Source organism: Hippopotamus amphibius, chromosome 9 (assembly GCF_030028045.1).
Source record: "Hippopotamus amphibius kiboko isolate mHipAmp2 chromosome 9, mHipAmp2.hap2, whole genome shotgun sequence".
In the NCBI taxonomy this organism is placed as follows: domain Eukaryota; kingdom Metazoa; phylum Chordata; class Mammalia; order Artiodactyla; family Hippopotamidae; genus Hippopotamus; species Hippopotamus amphibius.
This window is the reverse complement of record NC_080194.1, coordinates 32096147-32116602: the sequence shown is the minus strand read 5'-3', so window position 1 is coordinate 32116602 and position 20456 is coordinate 32096147. Positions and strand designations below refer to the sequence as shown.

Sequence of the window (20456 nt, the reverse complement as noted above, 5' to 3'; positions counted from 1 at the left end):
AAGCAAGTCTCACAGTCAAGCCTTATGTCAACTGGGCAGGGAAGCTCACCCCATCTACTCCAGTGGGAAGGACTGCAAGGTCATAGGACAAACCACAACTCTGTTATGGGAAGGGAGTGAAGAGCTGGGAACATATCCCAGCCCAAACTCCCAGAATAATGGCCACGTGCATTAGTGTCCATTTGTGGTTTTGTTCTGCTCACAGACATACAGACTGGTCCCCATCCTTTGAGGAAATGTACTACTGAGTGCTGGTGTCTTAACCTCTTGGGCACCTGTTTTCTCAGCAGCAAAATGGGGATAATACTCCTTTTCTTAGAAGGTTGTGTGAAATTTAATAGACTTATTACATGTTAAACACTTAAACAATCCTTGATAAAAGTACTCATTAAAAGTAAGCTGCTGCTGTTATTGTTACTACATAGTCAAGCATCCAATTATAACACCTACTCCCCAGATGCCCCCTTCTGACCACAGCCACACCAGTGCAGAAGGGTACATATCTGTCCTCGCAAGCAAGCATGCACTGTCCCAGGGCTTGCAACCTGGCAAACCACTGGGTGCATCTGCTTGTAGATGTGTTTCGTTGAACCTGTATGATATTTTAAAATGTGAAGCATTGCGTGTAAAAATCAAAATTTCTTGAGTTATCTTCACAGATGGTAAATAGAGATTAGATAACATCTCCCAGAAAGAGTGTGTGGGGTGAGAAAAATGAGAGAGCCCGGTGGAAGCGGGAAGAACCCATCATTTAAGGGAGGGTTGGGTGGGAGACCAGATGGCTGAGATGGAATAGCCAGCTAGGCAGGGAGAGAAAGCATTCCCGGGAGCAGGGAGGGGTTGGGGGCAAAAGCTGCAGGAGGACCCCAAAGACTTGAGCATTAGATTTAGCAACAAGGAGGCACTAGGGACTTCGCTGGGGGCAGTTTGGGTGGTGGAGGCATAGGCAGGATTATAGGGGATTGAAGAGTGAATGGTGAGAGGTGAGGAAGTGGAGAAAGTGAGTGCAGCAGACTCTTCCAAGAAGATTGGCCGGGAAGGAGAAAGAAGAGGTGGTTGGAGGTGGGGAGGGGGGGACTGGGAATAAAAATAGTTTTCTTAAAATGGTAGGGTATGTAAATACTGATGGAAAAGATCCAGTAGGCAAAGAATCAATGACACAGAGAAGAGGAGATAATGGCCCTTGGTGGAGGGGGAGAGGAGGAGGGGGAGCCAAGTTCCAGTGCAGTGCCAGCCTTAGAGAGGAGAAAGGACGCCTGCCCCACTGTGACCAGAGAGGGGATCATCCAGCTAGTTAGTGGCCAAGAGGGAGCTGGGGCTCGGGCTGCCTGTCCTGCTCATTTATTCCTTCACTGATTCATCGATTCATTTAACAGGTATTTATTGAGCGTCTACTCTTCACCAGGCACAATTCTAGCAAGAAATAGGCAAAAATCACTGCATTTATCCTAGGCGTGGGTGACAGATAACAAACAAAATAAATGGGAAAGTATATAACTTATTAGAAGGTGTGATGTGCTATGAATAAAGATAAAGAAGAAAGGAGAGCACTGAGGGTGCAGGTTGCAGTTTGAAGAGGATGATCAGGGTTGCCTCCTCGAGAAGGTGACAGTTGGCCAAAGGTTTGAAGGTGGTGGGTGAGAGAGCCCCGCTCTCTGGGGACAGCGTCTCCAAAGAAGAGGCAAGAGCCTCTGAGCCAGGGCTGAGAAGAGGGCGTGCTAAGTGCTGGAGGGACAGCACGGTGGTCACATGGCTGGAGCAGAGAGCTGGGGGCAGCACTGGGAGATGAGGCCGCAGGGGCCCTGGAGGATTGTGAGAGGAGGTGACGCAACCTGACTTCCATGTGAACAGGCACTTTGCAGCTATGTTGAGAATAGACTGAGGGGTGGGCTGTGGCCAGAGGGAAAGCAGGGAGACCAGCAAAGGCCGTTTCTATAATCCAGACAAGAGGTGATGGTGGTTGGGACCAGGGTAGTAGCAGAGGAGGTGGTGACAGGTGCCTGGATTCCTGACGTATTTTGAAGGTAGAGGCAACAAAATTTGCTGATAGCTTGAGTGAAGAGTGAAAGAACAAAAGGAGTCAAGGATGCCACTGAAGTCTTGACTGGAGCAACCGGAAGGCCCAAGTTGCCATTTACGGAGATGAGAGGGCTGTGAGGGAAGCAGGCTTGGGGAGAGGCAGAGATGGAAAGTTCCATGGGCATGAGTTTGATGTGTCTATTGGACAACCACCTGGAGATGCCAAGTAAGCAGAGGCATGTACACATCTAGATTCAGGGGAATGTCCAGGCTAGAGGGAGAGATGCGTGAGTCCTTTTTGTCTAGGGTTATTTAAAGCTGAGACCAGATGAGATCATCAAGGACATGAGTGTAGAAGAAAAGAGAAGAGGTTCAGAGACTGAGCCCCGGGGACCTTCCAGTGCTGAGAGGTCACCGGGTGGGGGATGGGGGTGTGACCAGTGAAAGAAACAGAGAAGGAGGTGGCCAGCGGGTAGGAGGGAGCCAGGAGGTGCTGGCCTGGAAGCTGAGAGAACAGCTGTTTCTAGAGGGAGGGAGTGATCAGTAGGGTCAGAGGTTGCTGACGTGTCAAGTAAGATGAGAAATGGGAAGTTACCACTGGGTTTAGCAACATGTTAGACATTGTGGTTTTTGACAACAGCCATACAGAGGCTGGCATGCCTGGGGTGGGCGCCGGGAACATTTCAGACCCTCCTTTACGATGAAATGGGACGGTGTGTACGTTCATGCCCTGCACAGAAGACGTGTGCTCTGAGTGCTGGGGAGTCTGGTGGGCTAAGTGGTGGGGATCCAGCGAGGGCATGGAGGATGAAGTCCATTTGGAGTGTCGGCCCCAGCCTACGGAGGCGGGGCAGGCGCCCTGCGGGGCTGTCCACTCCCACCGTCTCTCTAGACCCTCTTCTCCTCTCAACAGATGAGCCGACCTCCCCCAAGAAGCCCAAGAGTGTCCCGGAGCCCGGGCCTGGGGATGTGGCCAGTGGAACCACCTCCCCGCTTCCCTCTGAGTGGACCTCCGTGTGGATCAGCCCTGGGGAGGCTGTCGCTGGGCAGGATGTGCTGGCTGTGCGCGTCCTGGTCACCAGCGACGACAGCAGGTATGCTCCTACTGCTGCGGGACGGGGCGGGATGGGTTGGGCGAGGGGACAGCATCCGGGAGCTGGTCTTCTCCCCGCTCACTTGTGGTATGGCCTCTCTGTGCCTCCATTTCCCCATCTGTAAGACGGCCCAATCCACAGGGAGTTGTCAGGATCCAGGAATTAACATATCAAGGGTGTAGAACCACCCAAAGCAGCTTAAGTAACAGAGGCAAATACGTTGGATTTACAGCCATCCGCAGAGAGGCCCGTGTGTGGGACCCCTGGCTGCTGAGGGCCTCCGTCCACATCCATAAATTCATGCCCACATATCACGATTTCAAGGTTGGCCTCCAACTGGCAGTACTCACACTGCATGCCCACCCTTGGGGCTCATCGGTGAACAGCACTGGGATGCTGTTGTGGACTGCAGGCTTGGGCAGGCTGATGGATAGATGGTCCGCCAGAGCTCGCCGATGGACGACGGGCAGCACCCTAACACAAAGAGGCGTGCTGGACAGAAAGAGAGAGAAAGAGAGAAAATATGTATATGCATGAAAATGCCACTAGCCAGCAGGTTTTGTGCTTCGCCACCCAGGACTGTGCTGTGCTGTCCCCGCTGCCGAGGACAGCCTGCCTCCACTCCGCCACCCCTTGAATTCTTGACGGTTATTTCAGACCCAGGTTAAACATCCCCCACCCATTCTTTCCTGTCGTCTTCTCCATGCCCTTGTCTATTCCCAAGGGAGGCAAGCAGTATTTAAGTGCCTGACGTTTTAGGTCCCAGGTTGTAATAACGAGCTCATTTTAGCCCAGAGATCTTATGGGTCCTGCTGGGGGACGGTGAAGGTGAGAGGACCCGCCTTCACACGAGGACTTCATTGTATATCTCTGGGCCTCTTTCACCTGCCCTGATCTGAGCTTGTCTGCATTTGTGTACCAGGGCTGCCATGAAAAACCACAGACGGCTGGCTTAAACAGCAGAGATTTATTTTCTCACAGTTCTGAACGTTCGAGGCCAAGGTGTCAGCCGGGCGGGTTCCTTCTGGGGACCGCGAGGGAAGACTCTGTTCCAGGGCCCTCTCCTCAGCCTGTAGACGGCCGTCTTCTTGTTTATGTGGCATTTTCCTCTGTGTATGCCTGTGTCTACATTTCCTTGTAAGGACACCAGTCAGATTGGATTAAGGCCCACCCTAATGACCTCATTTTAACTTAATTACCTCTTTAAAGACCCTGTTTCTAAAAGCAGTCACATCCTGAGGTACTAGGAGTTAGGACTTCATGTGAGTTTGAGGGGACACAGTTCCACCCATAACAAAGCCAGAGGCTGGGTGCCAGGCCTGGAGGTAACTAAACCACAGCCCTTGCCCTGGAACCCCTCGGTCTGCTGGGGGCGGCGACGGGCAGGACACCGTGTTGGGGGTGGGGCGGCTCGCAGGCCAGGAGGCTCCCCTGCTCTCTCCTGCCTCCTTCCAGCTCTGATGCAGAGCTGGACCGTGGCGGCACGGAGGCCTCCAGTGCAGAGCCCTGTGATGAAAGACTCCAGCGACTGGAATCCCGACCCCCACCACTCCTAAAGCCCCTCACCCGGCACAGCTCCCTGAGGGAGGCCCCAACCAGGACAGTCTCTCCACACGGCCCTGAGGAGCCTGCAGCTGTGCGCGGTGAGCAGAGGGCCTGCCTGGGCGGGAGACGACGTGGGGGTGGGGGGTGGGGGAGGACAGAGACCCTCAGGGCCAGTTTTTCCTCATGGGGGACCACGTGACAGTAGGTCTGGCCCTCAGGCTAAGAGGCAGTGGAGCTGGGGCCTCTGGGGGCCGGGGTACAAGTTGGGGTGAGGGGACTGCACCCGGCCCAGCCTCCCTCTCCGTGGAAAGCTCTGGCATCTCAAGTGGGAAGGTAGCAGAGGGGCCTGTCTGGCTGTCATGTGTCACCGGTAGAGATAAGGCGGCCCCAGGACTCTCTTGCCTGGAGCAGCCTCTTCTAACATCTCCTGAGGGCCCCTCTGGCAGTCCACAGCCCTTAAGGGAAGGCAGGGGGGCTCGGCTGCTGGTGGACCACGCACAGCCTTGAGCGGCACAGCTTCCCTGGGCCACCAGGGGGCAGCACAGGCCCACTGCCCGTGCGTGAGGCTTGTGCAATGCCCTTTCACCGAGCACCTGTAATGGCCAGGGCTCGCCCAGCACATGGCCCTATTTCATCCTCAGGATGACCCTGTGAGCTAAGTAGCATGAAGCCCATTTTGCAGGTGTGCAAATGGACTGTTTTCCCAAGGACTCACAGCTTAGTAAGTGGTGTGGCCCAGTGCTGGGTGCTCCACACCCTAAGAAGTAGTTGTTTCTAGCATTCCAGCTTGTTTTGGCCTTGAACTGAATGTTTTGATTTAGTCAAGAGCAACCAGTGACCTGTGGGTGGGAAGAAACAGGAACTTGACACACATCAGGACCCATGGCCTTAGCTGGCCAGGGAGAGCCAGAGCGCTACTTGTCCTGTGCTGCCCTCTGGTGGCTTAGAGCAGAACTTCCGCGTGAACCTCAAAATGTTCTTACCAGTGATGGTTTCACAGGAAGAGCAGGGCTAGGGCCAGAATCCTGTAATCTCTGGATTTACCCTCCAATGTGAGCTGTTTCTAAAGGACAAATTGTCATCAAAACACATTTGCTAGGTACCACTTATGGTGCTGTCCAGAGAGGCTTAGCACATGCAGTGGACAGAGTTTCGGGTACTGCTGGCCTCTCCCTCTCCCTGGGCTCCAGTCTTCTCATTTATAGATACAAAGACTGCTCACCTTTCATCCCTTCCCTCCATTTATCCTCTCTCCTCAATTGCCAGAGGATTTTAGGCAACTTACAAGAAAGACAGAAAACAAAATTGTGTGTCTATATATGCGAAAGATAACACCTTGATAGATAGATAGATAGATAGATAGATAGATAGATAGATAGATAGATAGATAGATAGATAGATGAATGAGAAAACCAGTTTAGGAGGTATAGACCTCAGAGAGGCAGATCATGATCCCAAACAGTTGCTCTCGTGGAATCACAGATTTGACTCTGAGTTTTCTAGCAGACAGAGTTCAAATGGAAACAGACAATTACTTCTCATTGTTCACAAGGAAAAAATACATTGGTTTGCAGCAGATCTCAGAGCCAGTACCACTTTTCTTAATGCTTCACCCTGTGGAAATTTTCCAGCTCATGTCAAATAGATGATATTGAGAGATGTGTTACATCATGTCTTGAACAATGGCTCTGCAGAAAATGCAGCCTTGGTTTTCCCAAGGCTGTTTCATGCAGCATCCCTTGCTGGCAGGTGAGAGCATGATAGCAAAACATGACTCAGCTAGAGCACTTCTCCCAGTGGGATGAGTGTAGGTGGGGAGATCAAGGCAGCATGGCCGAAGCATTTTGTTTGACAGTCCAGTTTAATTCCAGAATAAGAAACATAGTAGACAGAGAGAGAAGTGGATAGACCTCACGACTTTCAAGCAATCTTCTATTGATTTTGTCTTTATCCATCATGATTTCCATCACTGCCAAGCAGACCACATTTTAAGGTCACACTCTCTGGCAGAGCCTAAGCTCTGTGTTTTGTGTTGCTGGTTATGGTGAGTCTGTCACTTTATCAGGTAATGTAGGATTGACGTCATGTTGTGGGTTTTACGGAGCTTCATTAATTACAGTTTTCATCTGGGTAAATGGCTCAGTGGTGAGCTGAGGGGATGCTGAAAAAGACCAGGATATCACTTTTACAAGACTCCTGGTTTGTACACCATGCTCATAGCAGCATTTTTCACAATTGCGGAGAGATGGAATGACCCAAATATGCATCAGCAGGTGAACGCGTAAACGAACTGTGCTGTATCCACACAGTGGAAAGTTATTCAGCATTAAAAAGGAATGAAACTGTGACACACGCTACAGCATAGATGATCCTGGAAGTTACTGTGCTACGTGAACTAAGCCAGACACAAAAGGACAAGAGCTATATGATTCCATGTCTACGAGGCACCCAGAATAGTCAAAGTCATAGAGACAGAAAGTATAGAAAAGTGGTTACCAGGGGCTGGGGGAGGAGGGTGGATGGGGATGATTTTTTAACGGGGACAGAGTTTCAGTGGAGAGGAAGAAAAAGTTCTGGAGATGGATGGAGGTGATGTTTGCACAACAGTGTGAATGTACTTAATGCCACTGAACTCTACACTTAAAAATGGTTAAATGGTGATTTTTATATTACATACATTTTACCACCTTTGAAAAGATTCTGGGACTGCCTCAGCTCATCAAGGGACCTACTGCCTCCTCAAAGGTCTTTAGCGTAGAGCATGCCCACAATGATGGTTTAAAATAGAACCTGATCCCTGTGTAATAGAGGCCATAGAAAACGCTTAGTAATGCTCTCCTAAAACACCTAGTTTAGTCGTTTCTAAAAATCCTGTTTAAGAGACAGATTCCTAGGTTCCCTCCTTCACAAATTCAGATGCCTTAGGTCTAGAGTGGAGTCCAGTATCTGCATTATGTAAACGGTCCAGATGCCTCCATGCAGGAGGGCCACATCCTGCACTGGGAATAACAGAAGAGCAGCTCCTGAGAGGCCTGCCTGGATGAATTAGTTGTAAAATGCAAGCCTAAACAACTACATGAATTGACTTAGTGCATTGGGTTCTTGGACATAAACCCATTACAGTTAGGAGGGAAATCTGCCCTCAAATTATTCTGATTTAGAAAAATTGGTATTTATTCATTTTTTTCTGACAATAATTTGATCACAGGATGGCCCAATGGCCTGTGGAGGACATTTATTGTTAGTGTGTGACAATAAAATGATGTCATCAGCACCCTACGGCACAATACTTACCCTCTTACTCCCTTTGCAGCGGGTCATACACTAAGATCTCCAAAAGTACTCCCTTAAAATGAATATAAACAAATAAAATAAATATAAATATAATATAAACTAAAAAGAAGGGAACAGCCTTGCTTTACTCTGCTCATAAATTACTGGATCAAATTGTCAGTACCCACCCTATTCCTATTGTGGTAAAAATGTGCACATGGATGCCCTATTAACACCAGTGACGGAAAAGCTCTCATGAATTTTAACCATTTCTAATAAGTCCCACTCCACAAAGTTAAGAGCTGAGGAGAAACAAGAGCTTTTATTATTTTTTTAAATTTTATTTATTTATTTGTTTATTTTATTTTTGACTGCTTTGGGTCTTCAAGGCTGCCCACAGGGTTTCTCTAGTTGTGGTGAGTGGGAGCTACTCTTTGTTGCAGTGTGCGGGCTTTTCATTTTGGACGCTTCTCTCGTTGCAGCACACTGGCTCAGTAGTTGTGGCTCTCAGGCTCTAGAGCACAGGTTCAGCAGTTGTGGTGCACGGGCTTAGTTGTTCCTCCGCATGTGGGATCTTCCTGGACCAGGGATCGAACCCGTGTCCTCTGCATTAGCAGGCAGATTCTTAAGCACTGTGCCACCAGGGAAGTCCCAAAACAAGAGCTTTTAGCAGTCTTCTGTGTTTCTTGAATAATTTCTCCATTAGGTGATTGAGAGGTTAACTCTGGTCTGCAGGAAGCAGCTGTGCTTGGGGGCAGCTTGCTCCTTCTGTAAAACATCCAGCCTGGGAACCCCCTGGCCTGCACTTGGCAGGGGGAAGTGGCCCTGCATTGTAGGTAGACTGTTCATTCTGCAATGGGGAGACAGGGCGATGGCACCCTCACCTACCCACATGGGCTCCCCCTCAAACCCATGGGCTTAATTATGACAGCAGACTTATGGAATGGGGAACTGCCAGACACAGCAGGAGCAAATCTCTCCAAATAAGGGAGGGAGGGGAGCCAAGGCTCTAAGGAGCTGAAAGATCTTGTGCCCACCCCACCCCACCCACCTGAACTCCACAGCCTGGCTGGTAAGAGCCCTAGCAGGGAGCGGAATCTAGGACTGCTTGCAGAGAGAGGGCGGGCTGGGCCAGCTGTGTTCTAACCTTCCCACCCCCACTCTCCACATCCACATCAGTCCCAGGTGCTTTCTTTCCTTCACTCCTCCTGGTCCCACGTGTGTGAGCCATTCAGGTGTGCCTCTCCCCCGTCTTTCTCTCCAGCTGTGATGGAGCCGCCACGGAGAGCCTGAGGCCCAGTCTGAGGGCCCAGCGTGGGAACGGGGTGCATTTACATCCCACTGCCCACTCTCAGGCCCCCAATGACCAAGACCCATTTCTTCTGCCTGTGATGTTCATTTTGCTCAGCTGATTCTCAAGGCCCAGCTGGGTGAGGGGTCTTCAGAACGCAGCCCACAGCATCCTGCAAATGTGTTTCCACTGGAACCAGGCCAAGAGGAGGTGTTGTGGCCATGGGTTGTCCAGGGGTTCAGTGAAAACTGGTTCCCAAAGGGTTTGGGGGGTTCTGGAGGTAAGGTGGAGAGAGGGTGGAGCTTTCTGCAGCTTCCAGGCCTCAATGAAAGCAGCTCTGAGTCATCTATGACACATTTGGGGCATTGATGTGAGACTTCAGTTCCGAAGAGCTGCTTTGCTAGAAAGGAACATGTTACATATGCATGTATATATACGGGCATGTATGTAGACATGTATGCATATAAACATATATGTGCACATGCTTGTAAAACATGGGTAGGTTAGAACGATGGCTCATAATTTGAGATATTTTCTGAAAAAGGGCAGTACCTGGCCCATAGCAGGGTGTGGGAAGACATTCTGGAACCTTTTTGAAACATTGAAAATGTTGAAGTATGTGGGCCTAGCGATGGGATTCAGAATGTCCTGCTTGAGCAGTGGAGGAGCTGAGGGTGCGGGGCATGGAGACTAATATCACCCTGTTTGGTCCTGAGGGATGGCTGGTTAGCCAAAGACGGGTAAGATTCCTCAGAGGAGGAACAACCTAAGACAGGCACAGCCGCAGAGGGGCCAACAGGGGTGGTGCATAGAGCCTTCCTTATATCACCGTGTTTGGCCCTGGAGGATGACTGGTTAGCCAGAGACGGGTAAGATTCCTCAAGGGAGGAACAACCTAAGACAGGCACAGTCGCAGAGGGGCCAACACGGGTGGGGCACAGACCCTTAATCCTTTTGAGAGAGGTCTCCTGCCCCCAGGGCTGCTTTGCTCTCCACGCCCAGCTCAAATCAGGACCCAGGAGGCAAACAAAGATCATTGCCCCCAGTCATGTGAGGCCTTTGATTGTTTATGAGTGTAACCTGAGAATGTTAGCCCACGAACTCAATAAAAGCAACAGCAACGTGGGATCAATCAGCAAGGCTCTTGATCCTAGAGGTCTTGAGTCCCTCGGTCCCATCTTTCTCTTCAGTCTGTGTCTGTGTCTTCTTCAAGCTTGCGGCACCCGTCACTCACCTCGAGTCGCCGAGCTGGTCTCTGCAGCAGGGTCTCAAAACAGTCTGATGTATGCGTGAATGAAAAGTTGGAGGTGTGTGTCATAGGGACAGGGAGGTGTGGTCTGAGGAAAGGAAGCGGCTCAGTCACTTCTGACCACCAGTCTATTAACTTCTGGTAAATGGGCCAGAGGAGAAAACTCCCTTTTTATCCTACCTGTTTAACAGACTCTTCCTCCCTCCCCATTTCTCCTGCCCTTTTCTTTTTCCCACCGCAGCTCTGCAGCGGGCCAATAGCTTCCAGTCTCCAACTCCCAGCAAATACCAGAGCTGGAGAAGAAAATTCCAGTCGAGTGAGTCATGAACTCCCTGGGGATGGGGGTGGGGTGGGCAGGAATTGTCTGATTAATTCTCTGGGGCAGCTGTTCTCACTCCTCACATGTCCTCTCTGAACTGGCCTCCTGGATGTGAGGGGCAAGGAAAGAAATGTCAGTTTGACTCTGTTTCTGCTGCTACTAGAGGAAGCACTTTCAGCGGGATTTGCTTCTTTTTCTTCCTCCTCCCCAGCTCCCCACTCTGGAGTCCTGGAGCCCTAGAACTCTACAATTGCCCTTGAAAGGGACCTTAGCAACCAACCGCTCCAAGCTTCTTGAAACATAGATGAGGAAACTGAGGCCGGGGCTCTATACGTTTTGATTCAATACTCTGGAGTTGGGCTGGGGGCATCAGCTTGACCTCGTGCAGCAGCGGGCAAAGCCATGAAGGCATCCAATCACACACACGCACATGCGCGCCCACACACACGCACACACACATGCACAAATGCACACTGCCCTGCTTCTTTTTCTGAGCAGGCTGTGGGCTCGCATCCCAGGAAGACCAGGCAGGCGAAGACCAGGGCCTGTGGCAGGTGCCGAGGCAGCAGGCTCCCACTAGGGGGCGCAGTGACCACGCGCACAGTTGCACAGCGTCCCAGGGCCAGCGTGCTGCTGGCCCTGCCCCAGTGACAGAGCAGACCTTCCCTCTCCAAGCCTGAGACAGGGGCAGGGACTCCTCATCTGATTCCAAGTCCATCGCTGCCTTTCACCTCCTCCTGCCCCCACACTCCCTCTCAGGACCTTGCTGTAGGAGAGGTGGACCCAGGAAAACCTTGAGTTAGATGAAGGCTTCTTAAAGAGAAACATTGGAGCTGGAATAAGGAGATAGTTTAGTTGACCCCTTCCTTCTGAGTCAGTGCTGCCCCCTGGCCAGTGAGTCATTCTCTCCGCAGCCCCTAGCCCTGCTGCGGGTTTCACTCGGGCCAGGCGGGGACAATGGGCACTTCTGGAACTGGACCAGGGCTGCACACCTGGGCCGGACACTTCCCCTGGGGACAACCTAAAATGACTCTGGAACCACTTTGTAGTCCCAGGCAGCGAAGGTGAGGGGAAGGAGGGAACGGCCGTTTACGGAAGGCCTGGGGCAGTCCTTTTCCCACCTCTCCTTTACTCCCCCACCTCAGCCCCTCCCCCGTCTCGGGAACTCTGCTTCCATGGGTGGGTCTGTTTGGGTGCAGAGTCTATCCGTGCTCCCAGCTGACTTTCCTGAATGCCATCCGTGCGAGGGGCCCAGCCTCCGCCTTGAGCAGTTGCTGGTCTGGGGTGAGAGCGGGCAGTCTGGTGGGGCACCCTCACGGCAGGGTGGGGGATGCCGGAGGAGACAGGAGAGAGGGGACTGCTCACCAGCGGCCTGGTTTCTCAGCTGTGTCTTCAGTTATTCCAGCAGTATCAGGTGTTGGTTCTCAAGTGCGTGTAAAAGCTGGTTTGAGGGCAGGCCTTGAGTTTGAATCATTTCTATGGGCTTAGAGCCTAGCAGAGGCCTGGCGCAGAGGAAGCACCCAGTCCTTGCTTGCAGAATGAATGAATGAGCGAATGAACGAGTGAAGGAACTAACTGAAGAACCAGGGACCAAGCCAGCTGAACTGAGTGCAGGAGCAGGTAGAGAACATAAGGGTTCAGCCTGAGCAGGATCCGCCCCTAGAAGGCGCTCCAAGACTTTGGGAGCATTTGAGCACTGCCTAAGCTCCAAATTCTGGGAAGCTGCACCCTGAAACCCATCTGTGAAAATCCTCAGGGCCATCTTTTCGGTCATGTTCATTTTGCGCTAAAGGAAGCCCAAAAGGCAAGGCTGGTTCTGTAGGAGGGAGTAGAGCTTGGAGCACCATTTCCTGTATCCCTTCACTGCCCCATTAACGCTGGCTCTGGCCCCAGCCCCAGGCAGGAGGATGGAGGGGACTACGTGCCTGCCCTTATCACCCTCACCCAGCTGACCATACTCACCAGTGTGACCTCTAGGATCAGGGGAAATGTCTCCATTGCCAGAGGGCCTAGAGAAGAGGCAGCTGACACAGGGGCGATGTGGGAGGAGCTGTAATCCAGACTCTGATCTGTCCATCAACCGCCTTTGCACAGTGGGACTGGAAGGACCAGTGGCACCCAGGACTGAGGCCCCTGCAGAGGGCAGGGCAGCCCTGGCTGGACATGCTGAGGTTTCAAGCAAAACAAGAAAGGGCTGGCAGAGAAGGACCTGAGTTGGTAAATGAGAACCAAGCCTCTGAGCCCCGAGTTAGAGAAATCCTGGCCAGGCTGGGTGTACAGTGCATCCCCCTCTCCTGGAACAGGTCAATGTTTCAGCAGTGCCTTTATTGGACACCACTTGTGTGCGTGGGAGGAAGGGATGGTTTAGCGGGCACATAGCATTTACTTTGTGCTTTGCACTGGGCGCCTCTTTTTTATCCCATCTTCTTTCTTTAGCCTCCCCATGCCAACAGCATGAGACTCCCCATTTTTCAGATGAGGAAATTGAGGGGTTACGTAACTTGCTCAGGGTCAGGCAGCTGGTGTGAGTGTGAAGGGAGTGGGCTCCCAGGCTCCCTTTTACCATCCTCTGAAGGAAACCAAAGGCCTCGGGTGGCTGAGATTTCCCGTCACCTCTCATCCGGGCTCTGGCCTCCCCTTCCCCTCCTAGGCACTGCCCACCTCCCAGCCAGTGGCTTGAATGGCAGGTGTTTTGCTTCCCCCATCTCCTCAAGCCCCCCCCCGCCCCAATTTCTATCCTGAAGACAGTTGTAAGGATCATATGTGGAGAGAGATCCCACTTGCTGGGTAGAGGTGGGGATTAGACAAAGAAGAGAGGGGGTAGCTCCCCGGTCAAGACCTTGAGAACCCCAAGGCTTTCCTGCCAGCTTGGTTCCCAAGGTGTTCTGGCTCTGCATCAGGTTACCAGATCGCTCCTCGGGGGAACAAAAAGGCAGTCTGTGGAGCTGAGGGGCCTTTGGGACAAGTTCAGGAGTTTGATTCAGGAGGTGGCAGAGAGGGGAATGAGGGGGCGAGGAAGAGGAGGAGAAGGAATTTAGCAGGAATTTGGCAAGCGGAGGACAGGAAGCAAGGCAACAACTGACTCACAGCTTTTGCCTTTTTAGGCTCGAACCATCTAATTGTGGGCTGAGATGGGGGTGTGGGTGACAGGCAGGCTGGCCAGCCATCCCCACTCCCCACCACATGTCAGCTTCTGGCAGCCAGTACCCTTTGTCCCCACAGCTCCCTCCTGCCACCCTCAGATCTGTTCCCCCGAGGTACCTTTTCCCCTGGAGCTCCCTCGGGGAGCTTGCTGATGGTGTGTGGCCAGCTTTTCAGAGCCCAGGACTGAGATGCACGCTCTGACATGCTTGCATGTGTAGGAGGAAAGCAGGACAGAGTACTGTGTGGCTGCCCTGTGCAGATGGGTCTGGAAGGAACTCCTGTTGGAGTGAACTTGGATTTGGCCTGGACCGCGTGGGTCCCAGAGGAGGAGCCTCTTAGCCGAAGCTTTGGGCAAACCGAGGCCAGGGGATTTTGTCAAGAAGCAAGCTGACACGTGAAGGCTGGAGGATGCCTTGGAGGGAAACGGAAACGGGGTAGCCTAGCAGCCAGAAGCCGGGAGTCTGACAGGAATGGGTAGTTAGAGACAGTGGTCCTGGGAAGTCTCTGCAGAACAGCCTTTATGTGCCAGGAGGGCTCCCGGGAGAGCTGGCCGGGCTGAAGGGTCAGACACTGAGTGGGCAAATCTGAAAGTGAGCATGGCGTCTCCTGAATCCCCCTGAGGACCAGTTACTGAAATGGTCCAGTAGGGAAACAAAATGCTCGAGAGCGTAGATTTAAGCTTACCAGGGAGTCTCTGTGTGCACACGTGGGTGCGCTCATGAGAGAGAGGGAATGGGATTGATCTTACAGGCGACATCTGTCGGAACTCTGCCGTAACTAGGCTAATTGATTTCAGCTCCCACAGTTCAGAATGAGGCTCGGCCCCCGGCCACACTGCTTTCTCCTGTCGATCTGAGCCTCTCGTCTGTTCCCTGACCAACAGGAGCTTGGCACGAACCCCACTCCGTATGCTTCAGATGATCTGGTGTTCATGATAACCTCCCGCCCTTGTGTTCTCGTAACATCTCAAAGTAACCACCTCGTCCGAGAGCCCCTTGGTGCACACGCGAGAGGAAGGGCCCGTTTCCTCAGCAGTGACTGCCTCTCCCGTTGGTGCCCACGGCGAATGGTCCGGCATCCTGCGGGAAGAGGCCTCACGTGGTTTATTGACGAAGTGATTTAATACAGCCCCAGGCCCCCCCACCACCACCATGATGGCATTAGGACAAACATTAGAGGTAGATGTCCGCTTTCCAGAAACGCCCTGGAGACCCCTGTTCCGTCTGTGGGGGACATTCTCAGGTGCATGTGAGACACGGTGGTTCTGGGACGTTTCGTCCTGGGACCTCCTCCCTCCACAGGAGCCTGACACTCCTATGCCTGTTCTTCCAAGTCCCAAGCTGTGGGCTCCAGGGCCTCTGCATCTGTCTCTGGCATCTTCCTCCCTCTGACTCTGTAGAGAGGAAGGTCACTGAACACCTCTTTTCATGACAAAATAAGGAAACCACAACTCTGTAATGGAGAGCATGTTCCTTCCTCGGTAGATCTGATACCAGTGAGCAGCAAAAGACCCGTGTCACCTCCAAAGGAAGCTTCTCCTTCCCCTTCGTCTCCTGCGCCTCCCTCGCCATCTTCTTGTTTGGCTGGTGCCCCGAATGCTCTGCATGGGGCCTCCCCACCTCAGGTAAGTGCCCTCAGGGCCCTGCCCACGTGTGAGGATGACGAGCGGCCCGTGCTCCTGCCACGCCCGCACTCAGCCCTGCGTTCCTAGCACCCCTGGCTCACCAGGGCCGGAGAGGTGCCCCGTCAAGAGTCCACCCCAGGCCACTTCACTGTTCCTTTCGTGAAAGTGCACCCCACTCCTCAGCCGCCCACTCATTCGCTCCGCAGACTTCACGGGGCATGGAATCTGGGCTGGGCTGTGGGATGCAGGGATGCTAGGGCTTGTGAGGACCTCACGGGGGGTGTTGAGGAGCTAGTAGCTGCAGGATGGCAGGCACAGAACAGAGGGTGCCTTTGGTAGCAGCTGAGAACCTTGGAAGCAACATCCCCCTTGAATAGAAAATGGCATCACCGAGACAGGCAGGGTTGGACTCTTTCTTTCCATATGAGTTTATCAAGCCTCCATTACTTGCCAGACCTTGTTCTAGACTCTGGGGAGTAGAATATCCACGACAGAAAAGTACATACTCTTGTGAAGCTCCTGTCCCAGCTCTTGGCAGGGCACAGCCACTCCTTCTAAAGTCTGCTCTGTTCTCCCTTTGCCAAGGGCCAAGCTCCTGCATGCTAGAAATGGCTGCTTTCGCAATGGTGAGAGGCCTGAGTCAGGTTCTGAAGGGTCATGGGAAAATCCTAAAGGCTATCCTGCCACCACAGCTCCAAGCCAGAAGGGTAGCTGTCTCTCCTTACCTTAATGGTCTCCAAGGAAGAAGCCTTGGTTTCTTGGTTGTTGGAGGAACATACCTATGGGTGGAATGTGCCCGTTAGTAGGGACCACGGCTGAGCTTCCCTACATGCCCAGCACCCCACAGAGGCCAGACCAGCCCTGCCCTCACTGGCCCAGGAGCTTGTCAATGACTTTGCTTTCCTTTCTGGCTTCCTACCCACCTAATCTAAGACTCAGGAAAGCCTTCGATCAGTGATATGGGGGCTCTGGGCCAATTTTAGCCCATCCCAAGGCAGCCACTTAGAAGGAAGAGTGGCCCTCTGCAATCATCCTGGACAGAATTCTTTTTGACGTTGGGTATCTGAGATCTGGAGAGAGGAGGGGAGGGGCCATGGACCGAGATGTGCCTTCTTCATATAAATAATTGCTGGGAACTTCTAAATCACTGCTCTTTTTTTGCCATCCCTTCCAGTTGACAGTTTACAACCCCTCCTTGCAGGTCTCGAGAAGTCATTTCAGTCCTTCCACCCCAATCTTTCTGAGGCGAGCCAGAACCCAAGGAGCACCCAAAGAACTCCCCCTGCATCTCCCTCACAGCCAGGTGCTAGAACAGATGAAATACTGCCTGGTGAGGCCTGGTGGAGACGGCCTTGAAAGCTCCAGGCCATCCAGCCCTGCAGAGATGGCTTCTGATGGGTGTCAGGAAGCAGAGGCCCTTCCTGGGGATACGAGAAGCATCCACAGAGGCCCACACCCCATTGAAGGAAAGGACAGGTGCTTGCCAGGCCAACAACTGGAGAGGACCCTGGAGAAGGACCCTGGGGAAGGGAGTACCAGACCCAGGAGGGGAGAGGAGGGTGGGTCAGAGCTGGCAGAGGAGAAGAAGTCAGGTTTAAAGAAGCTGGTCCTCACTCCGGAGCAGAAGACTAGGTTGCTGGATTGGAATGACTCCAACCCAGGGAGCCTGCACCTGGAAGCCGGGGCACGACTTTCTCAGAGAAGCACTGAGAATGGTAGAGGAGGCCGTGTGCTGAAACCAGCCTGCCCCTCGCTGCTCCCTCGGCCAGTGAGAGAGACCCTGCCAGCCCAGAGAGAGGCTCAGGAGAAGATGGGGTCCCCAGCCGAACGGGCTCCCGGCGAGCGAAGCGCGGCCCCGCCCAAATCCCCGCTGAGGCTCATAGCCAACGCCATCCGGAGGTCGCTGGAACCCATCCTCCCCAACTCCGAAGGTGGGAAGAAGGCCTGGGCCAAGCCACAGTCAAAGAATTCGCCCACCAGCCCGCCCCACGCTTCCACTCGCTCGTTCAGCTTTCGGAAAAGCAGCTCCAGTAAAGACTGGGACCAGCTGTCCCCCAAGAGAGACATGGCGAGCAGGGCCTCGGCCTTCTTCTCCCTGGGCAGCCCGAGTGCCAGGGCTGCCCAACCCTCGGCCCCGAGCCCTCCTGGCCCCGTCCTTCGCACCCACAGTTTGCCCAACCGGTCATGCAAGATGTCCCTACCCTGCAGCAAGATGGAAGATGTCCCCACCCTCCTGGAGAAAGTGAGTTTGCAAGAGGCCGTCCCAGATGCTTCCAGGGTTCCCAAGAAAAAGACCTCATTCTTTTCCTCCCTCAGACTCAAAGACAAATCTTTTGAGAGTTTGCACCAAGAATCCAGACCAAGAAAGGACCTCCAAGACCTCTGCAGCAGCCCCAAGGGGGAGGTGCCAGCCATGGGCCATGCCCAGCCCCCGGAGAAGCTGGTGCAGCCAGGCAGTAGCACCTGTCTGGGGCAGAGGGCCCCTCCTCCTTCTCCAGAGAAAGATGCAAGTAAGTGGCTCTTTCTTAACAAAAGTCTACCATTCATGCTGGGCAATTAGTTATCCTTATTGGATTAACAAGCAGGCATCTTTCACCTCATTTTGCATCTCAAATGCTGACCAAAGTAGGAAAACTTGAATTTGAAAAATTTGAAAAATATCTGAAAAAATTAAATTTGCAATTATGTTACAGAAAGTTTTAAGAGACAGAATCAACCATAATTCCATTACCTTCCCACTCATTGACCATATGAATATTTTTTACTGTTTTACATAAAATTTTATCTTTTAAATCAACATTCAACATTATATCATAGGTATATTAAACCAATTACCTCATAGTCTACATAATGTGATTTAATGGCTGTAGAATATTCTATCTTGTGTATATGTTATTATTTAATGAAGTATTTTTTTACTAACATATATTATATATACGAATATATTTATATTTTTATATGGTGTTGAGTGAACATTTTTATGCATATGGCCTTTTCTTTGATATTTTTTTAGGATAGGTTCTAAGAAATGGAATTACTAGTTGAAAAATGTGAGTTTTTTTAAGATTCTTAACTGACACTGACAAATTGTTTTTTAAAAGAGAATTGTATGGGTAAAGACTACATAAGTTCTCTCTTTGTTATTTCTTACAACTGTGTGTGGTAAATTTCAATTAAAGCAGGTGGAAGGTACCAGTTTATGTTTCACCGTTAATGATGAGAGTACCTTTTTTGCCACACCGTCGCCTGCATTACATACCATATTTTTTCAATGTTGCTATTTTACTAGTCAAAAAAAATGGTGTCTCTTTTAAACTTGTATTTTTTTAATCACTAGCTTAAACACATTTATGTATATTTGGCTACCAATGGGACCTTAGGCTTTTCTTATATTTAAATCTGATTATAATTTTTTGAATTATAAAATTAATTAGTATATCAATAGATCAGAATAATTCAACAATAAGGAAGTATTTTTAAAAAGTAACATGTCATCTCTCACTCTACTCCCCTCCTTGCCGAAGTCTGGGTACATATCCTTAGAGACAGTGTAAATACTTACATGATTTCTTTTTTGTTGTTGCTATTTGTTTGATGGCTTTAAACAAACTGATTCTACATCCTTATTGTTGAGGACTTTTTCTTTAATTTTTTAAACTTTTAAAAATTTAACTTTTATTTTGGAACTTCAGTTTTCAGGCAAAAAAATATTTCTCTTTTGGTGCTTTAATCAAAAAGCTCTACAGATTAACAAGAGAATTTATTTTCAGCCAACTCAGGATAAGCGTGGACGGGCTGGAATATAACTATGCCCTTTTTATTACACCGTAAACTTTAACATGTTGTGCATTTTTTGATAGATGATACATTCACATGACTCAAAATAAAAGGGTACAAAAGGCACAAAATGAATAGTCCTATCTCCCTTCCCTGTCCCTGAGCCATCCAGGTCCTATCCCTGATGACAGATACTAATATCAGGTTCTTGGGCATTCTTCCACACAGAATTTATGAATATATGAACAAATTTACATATCATTTTCTTTCTTTTTTACACAAATAATAGCATGCTAGCGTATTGTACATTCTTTTCTTTGAACTTCTAATTTTACTTTGGAGATCATTCTGTATTAGTACATAAAGAACTTTCTCATTCATTTCCTAGCTGCATGGTATTCCACTGTGTAGATGTACCATAATTTATTTCTAGGCCCCTGTGATGGAAAGCTTAAGTGATTCAAAATTTTGCTATTGCAAACAGTGCTACCATAATAAAGAACTTGGGCCATTTGGCATATGTGTGAAATTACCTGCAGGATAAATTCCTAGAAGTGGAAATGCTGGAACAAAGCACATGTGAACTGAGAATTTTGATAGATACTGCAAAATTGTCCTCCAATTTCGTCCTCCAAAGTGGAGCTGGTTCACCCTCCCAGCGGCAAAGTATGAGAGTGCTATTTCTACACTTGCACTAACCAATGCATTACCCAACTTTAAAAAAAGAAATCTTTACCAACCTGATTAGAGATTGAGCATCATTTCATATATGAGTCATTTGTATATCCTTTTCTGTGAACTGTTGTTTCTGTCTTTAGTTTTCTGTTGGGTTGTTGGCATTTTTCCTCATAATATGTAGGGGCTCTATTAAAAGGGAAACAGCTTTTTTCTTGTGATGTAAATTGCAAATACATTTTCCAGCTTCTTGTTTGTGTTTAACTTTATTTATGGTGATTTTTGTCATGTAAAATTTTAATTTTATATAGTAGTTTTAACAATTTTCCATTTTATGGCTTCTGGGCTTTATACAATATAATTCAGAAAGAACTTTTTCTAAGGTGATAGAAAAAATTTCTTATTTTTTACATTTATATGTTTACATCGAGAAATTGCCCTAGGGG

General features: G+C 50.4%; 1 protein-coding gene across 1 annotated transcript in view; it reads left to right on the top strand.

Moving 5' to 3' along the window:
* MICAL2 (microtubule associated monooxygenase, calponin and LIM domain containing 2) overlaps nt 1-20456 on the top strand; it is a 231070-nt gene that overhangs the window by 155823 nt on the left and 54791 nt on the right. The window contains exons 27-31 of the mRNA XM_057695680.1: nt 2933-3113; nt 4569-4756; nt 10713-10787; nt 15419-15558; nt 16733-18068. Of these exons, the coding sequence (XP_057551663.1) occupies nt 2933-3113; nt 4569-4756; nt 10713-10787; nt 15419-15558; nt 16733-18068 (1920 nt within the window). The remainder of the gene's footprint in view (nt 1-2932; nt 3114-4568; nt 4757-10712; nt 10788-15418; nt 15559-16732; nt 18069-20456) is intronic.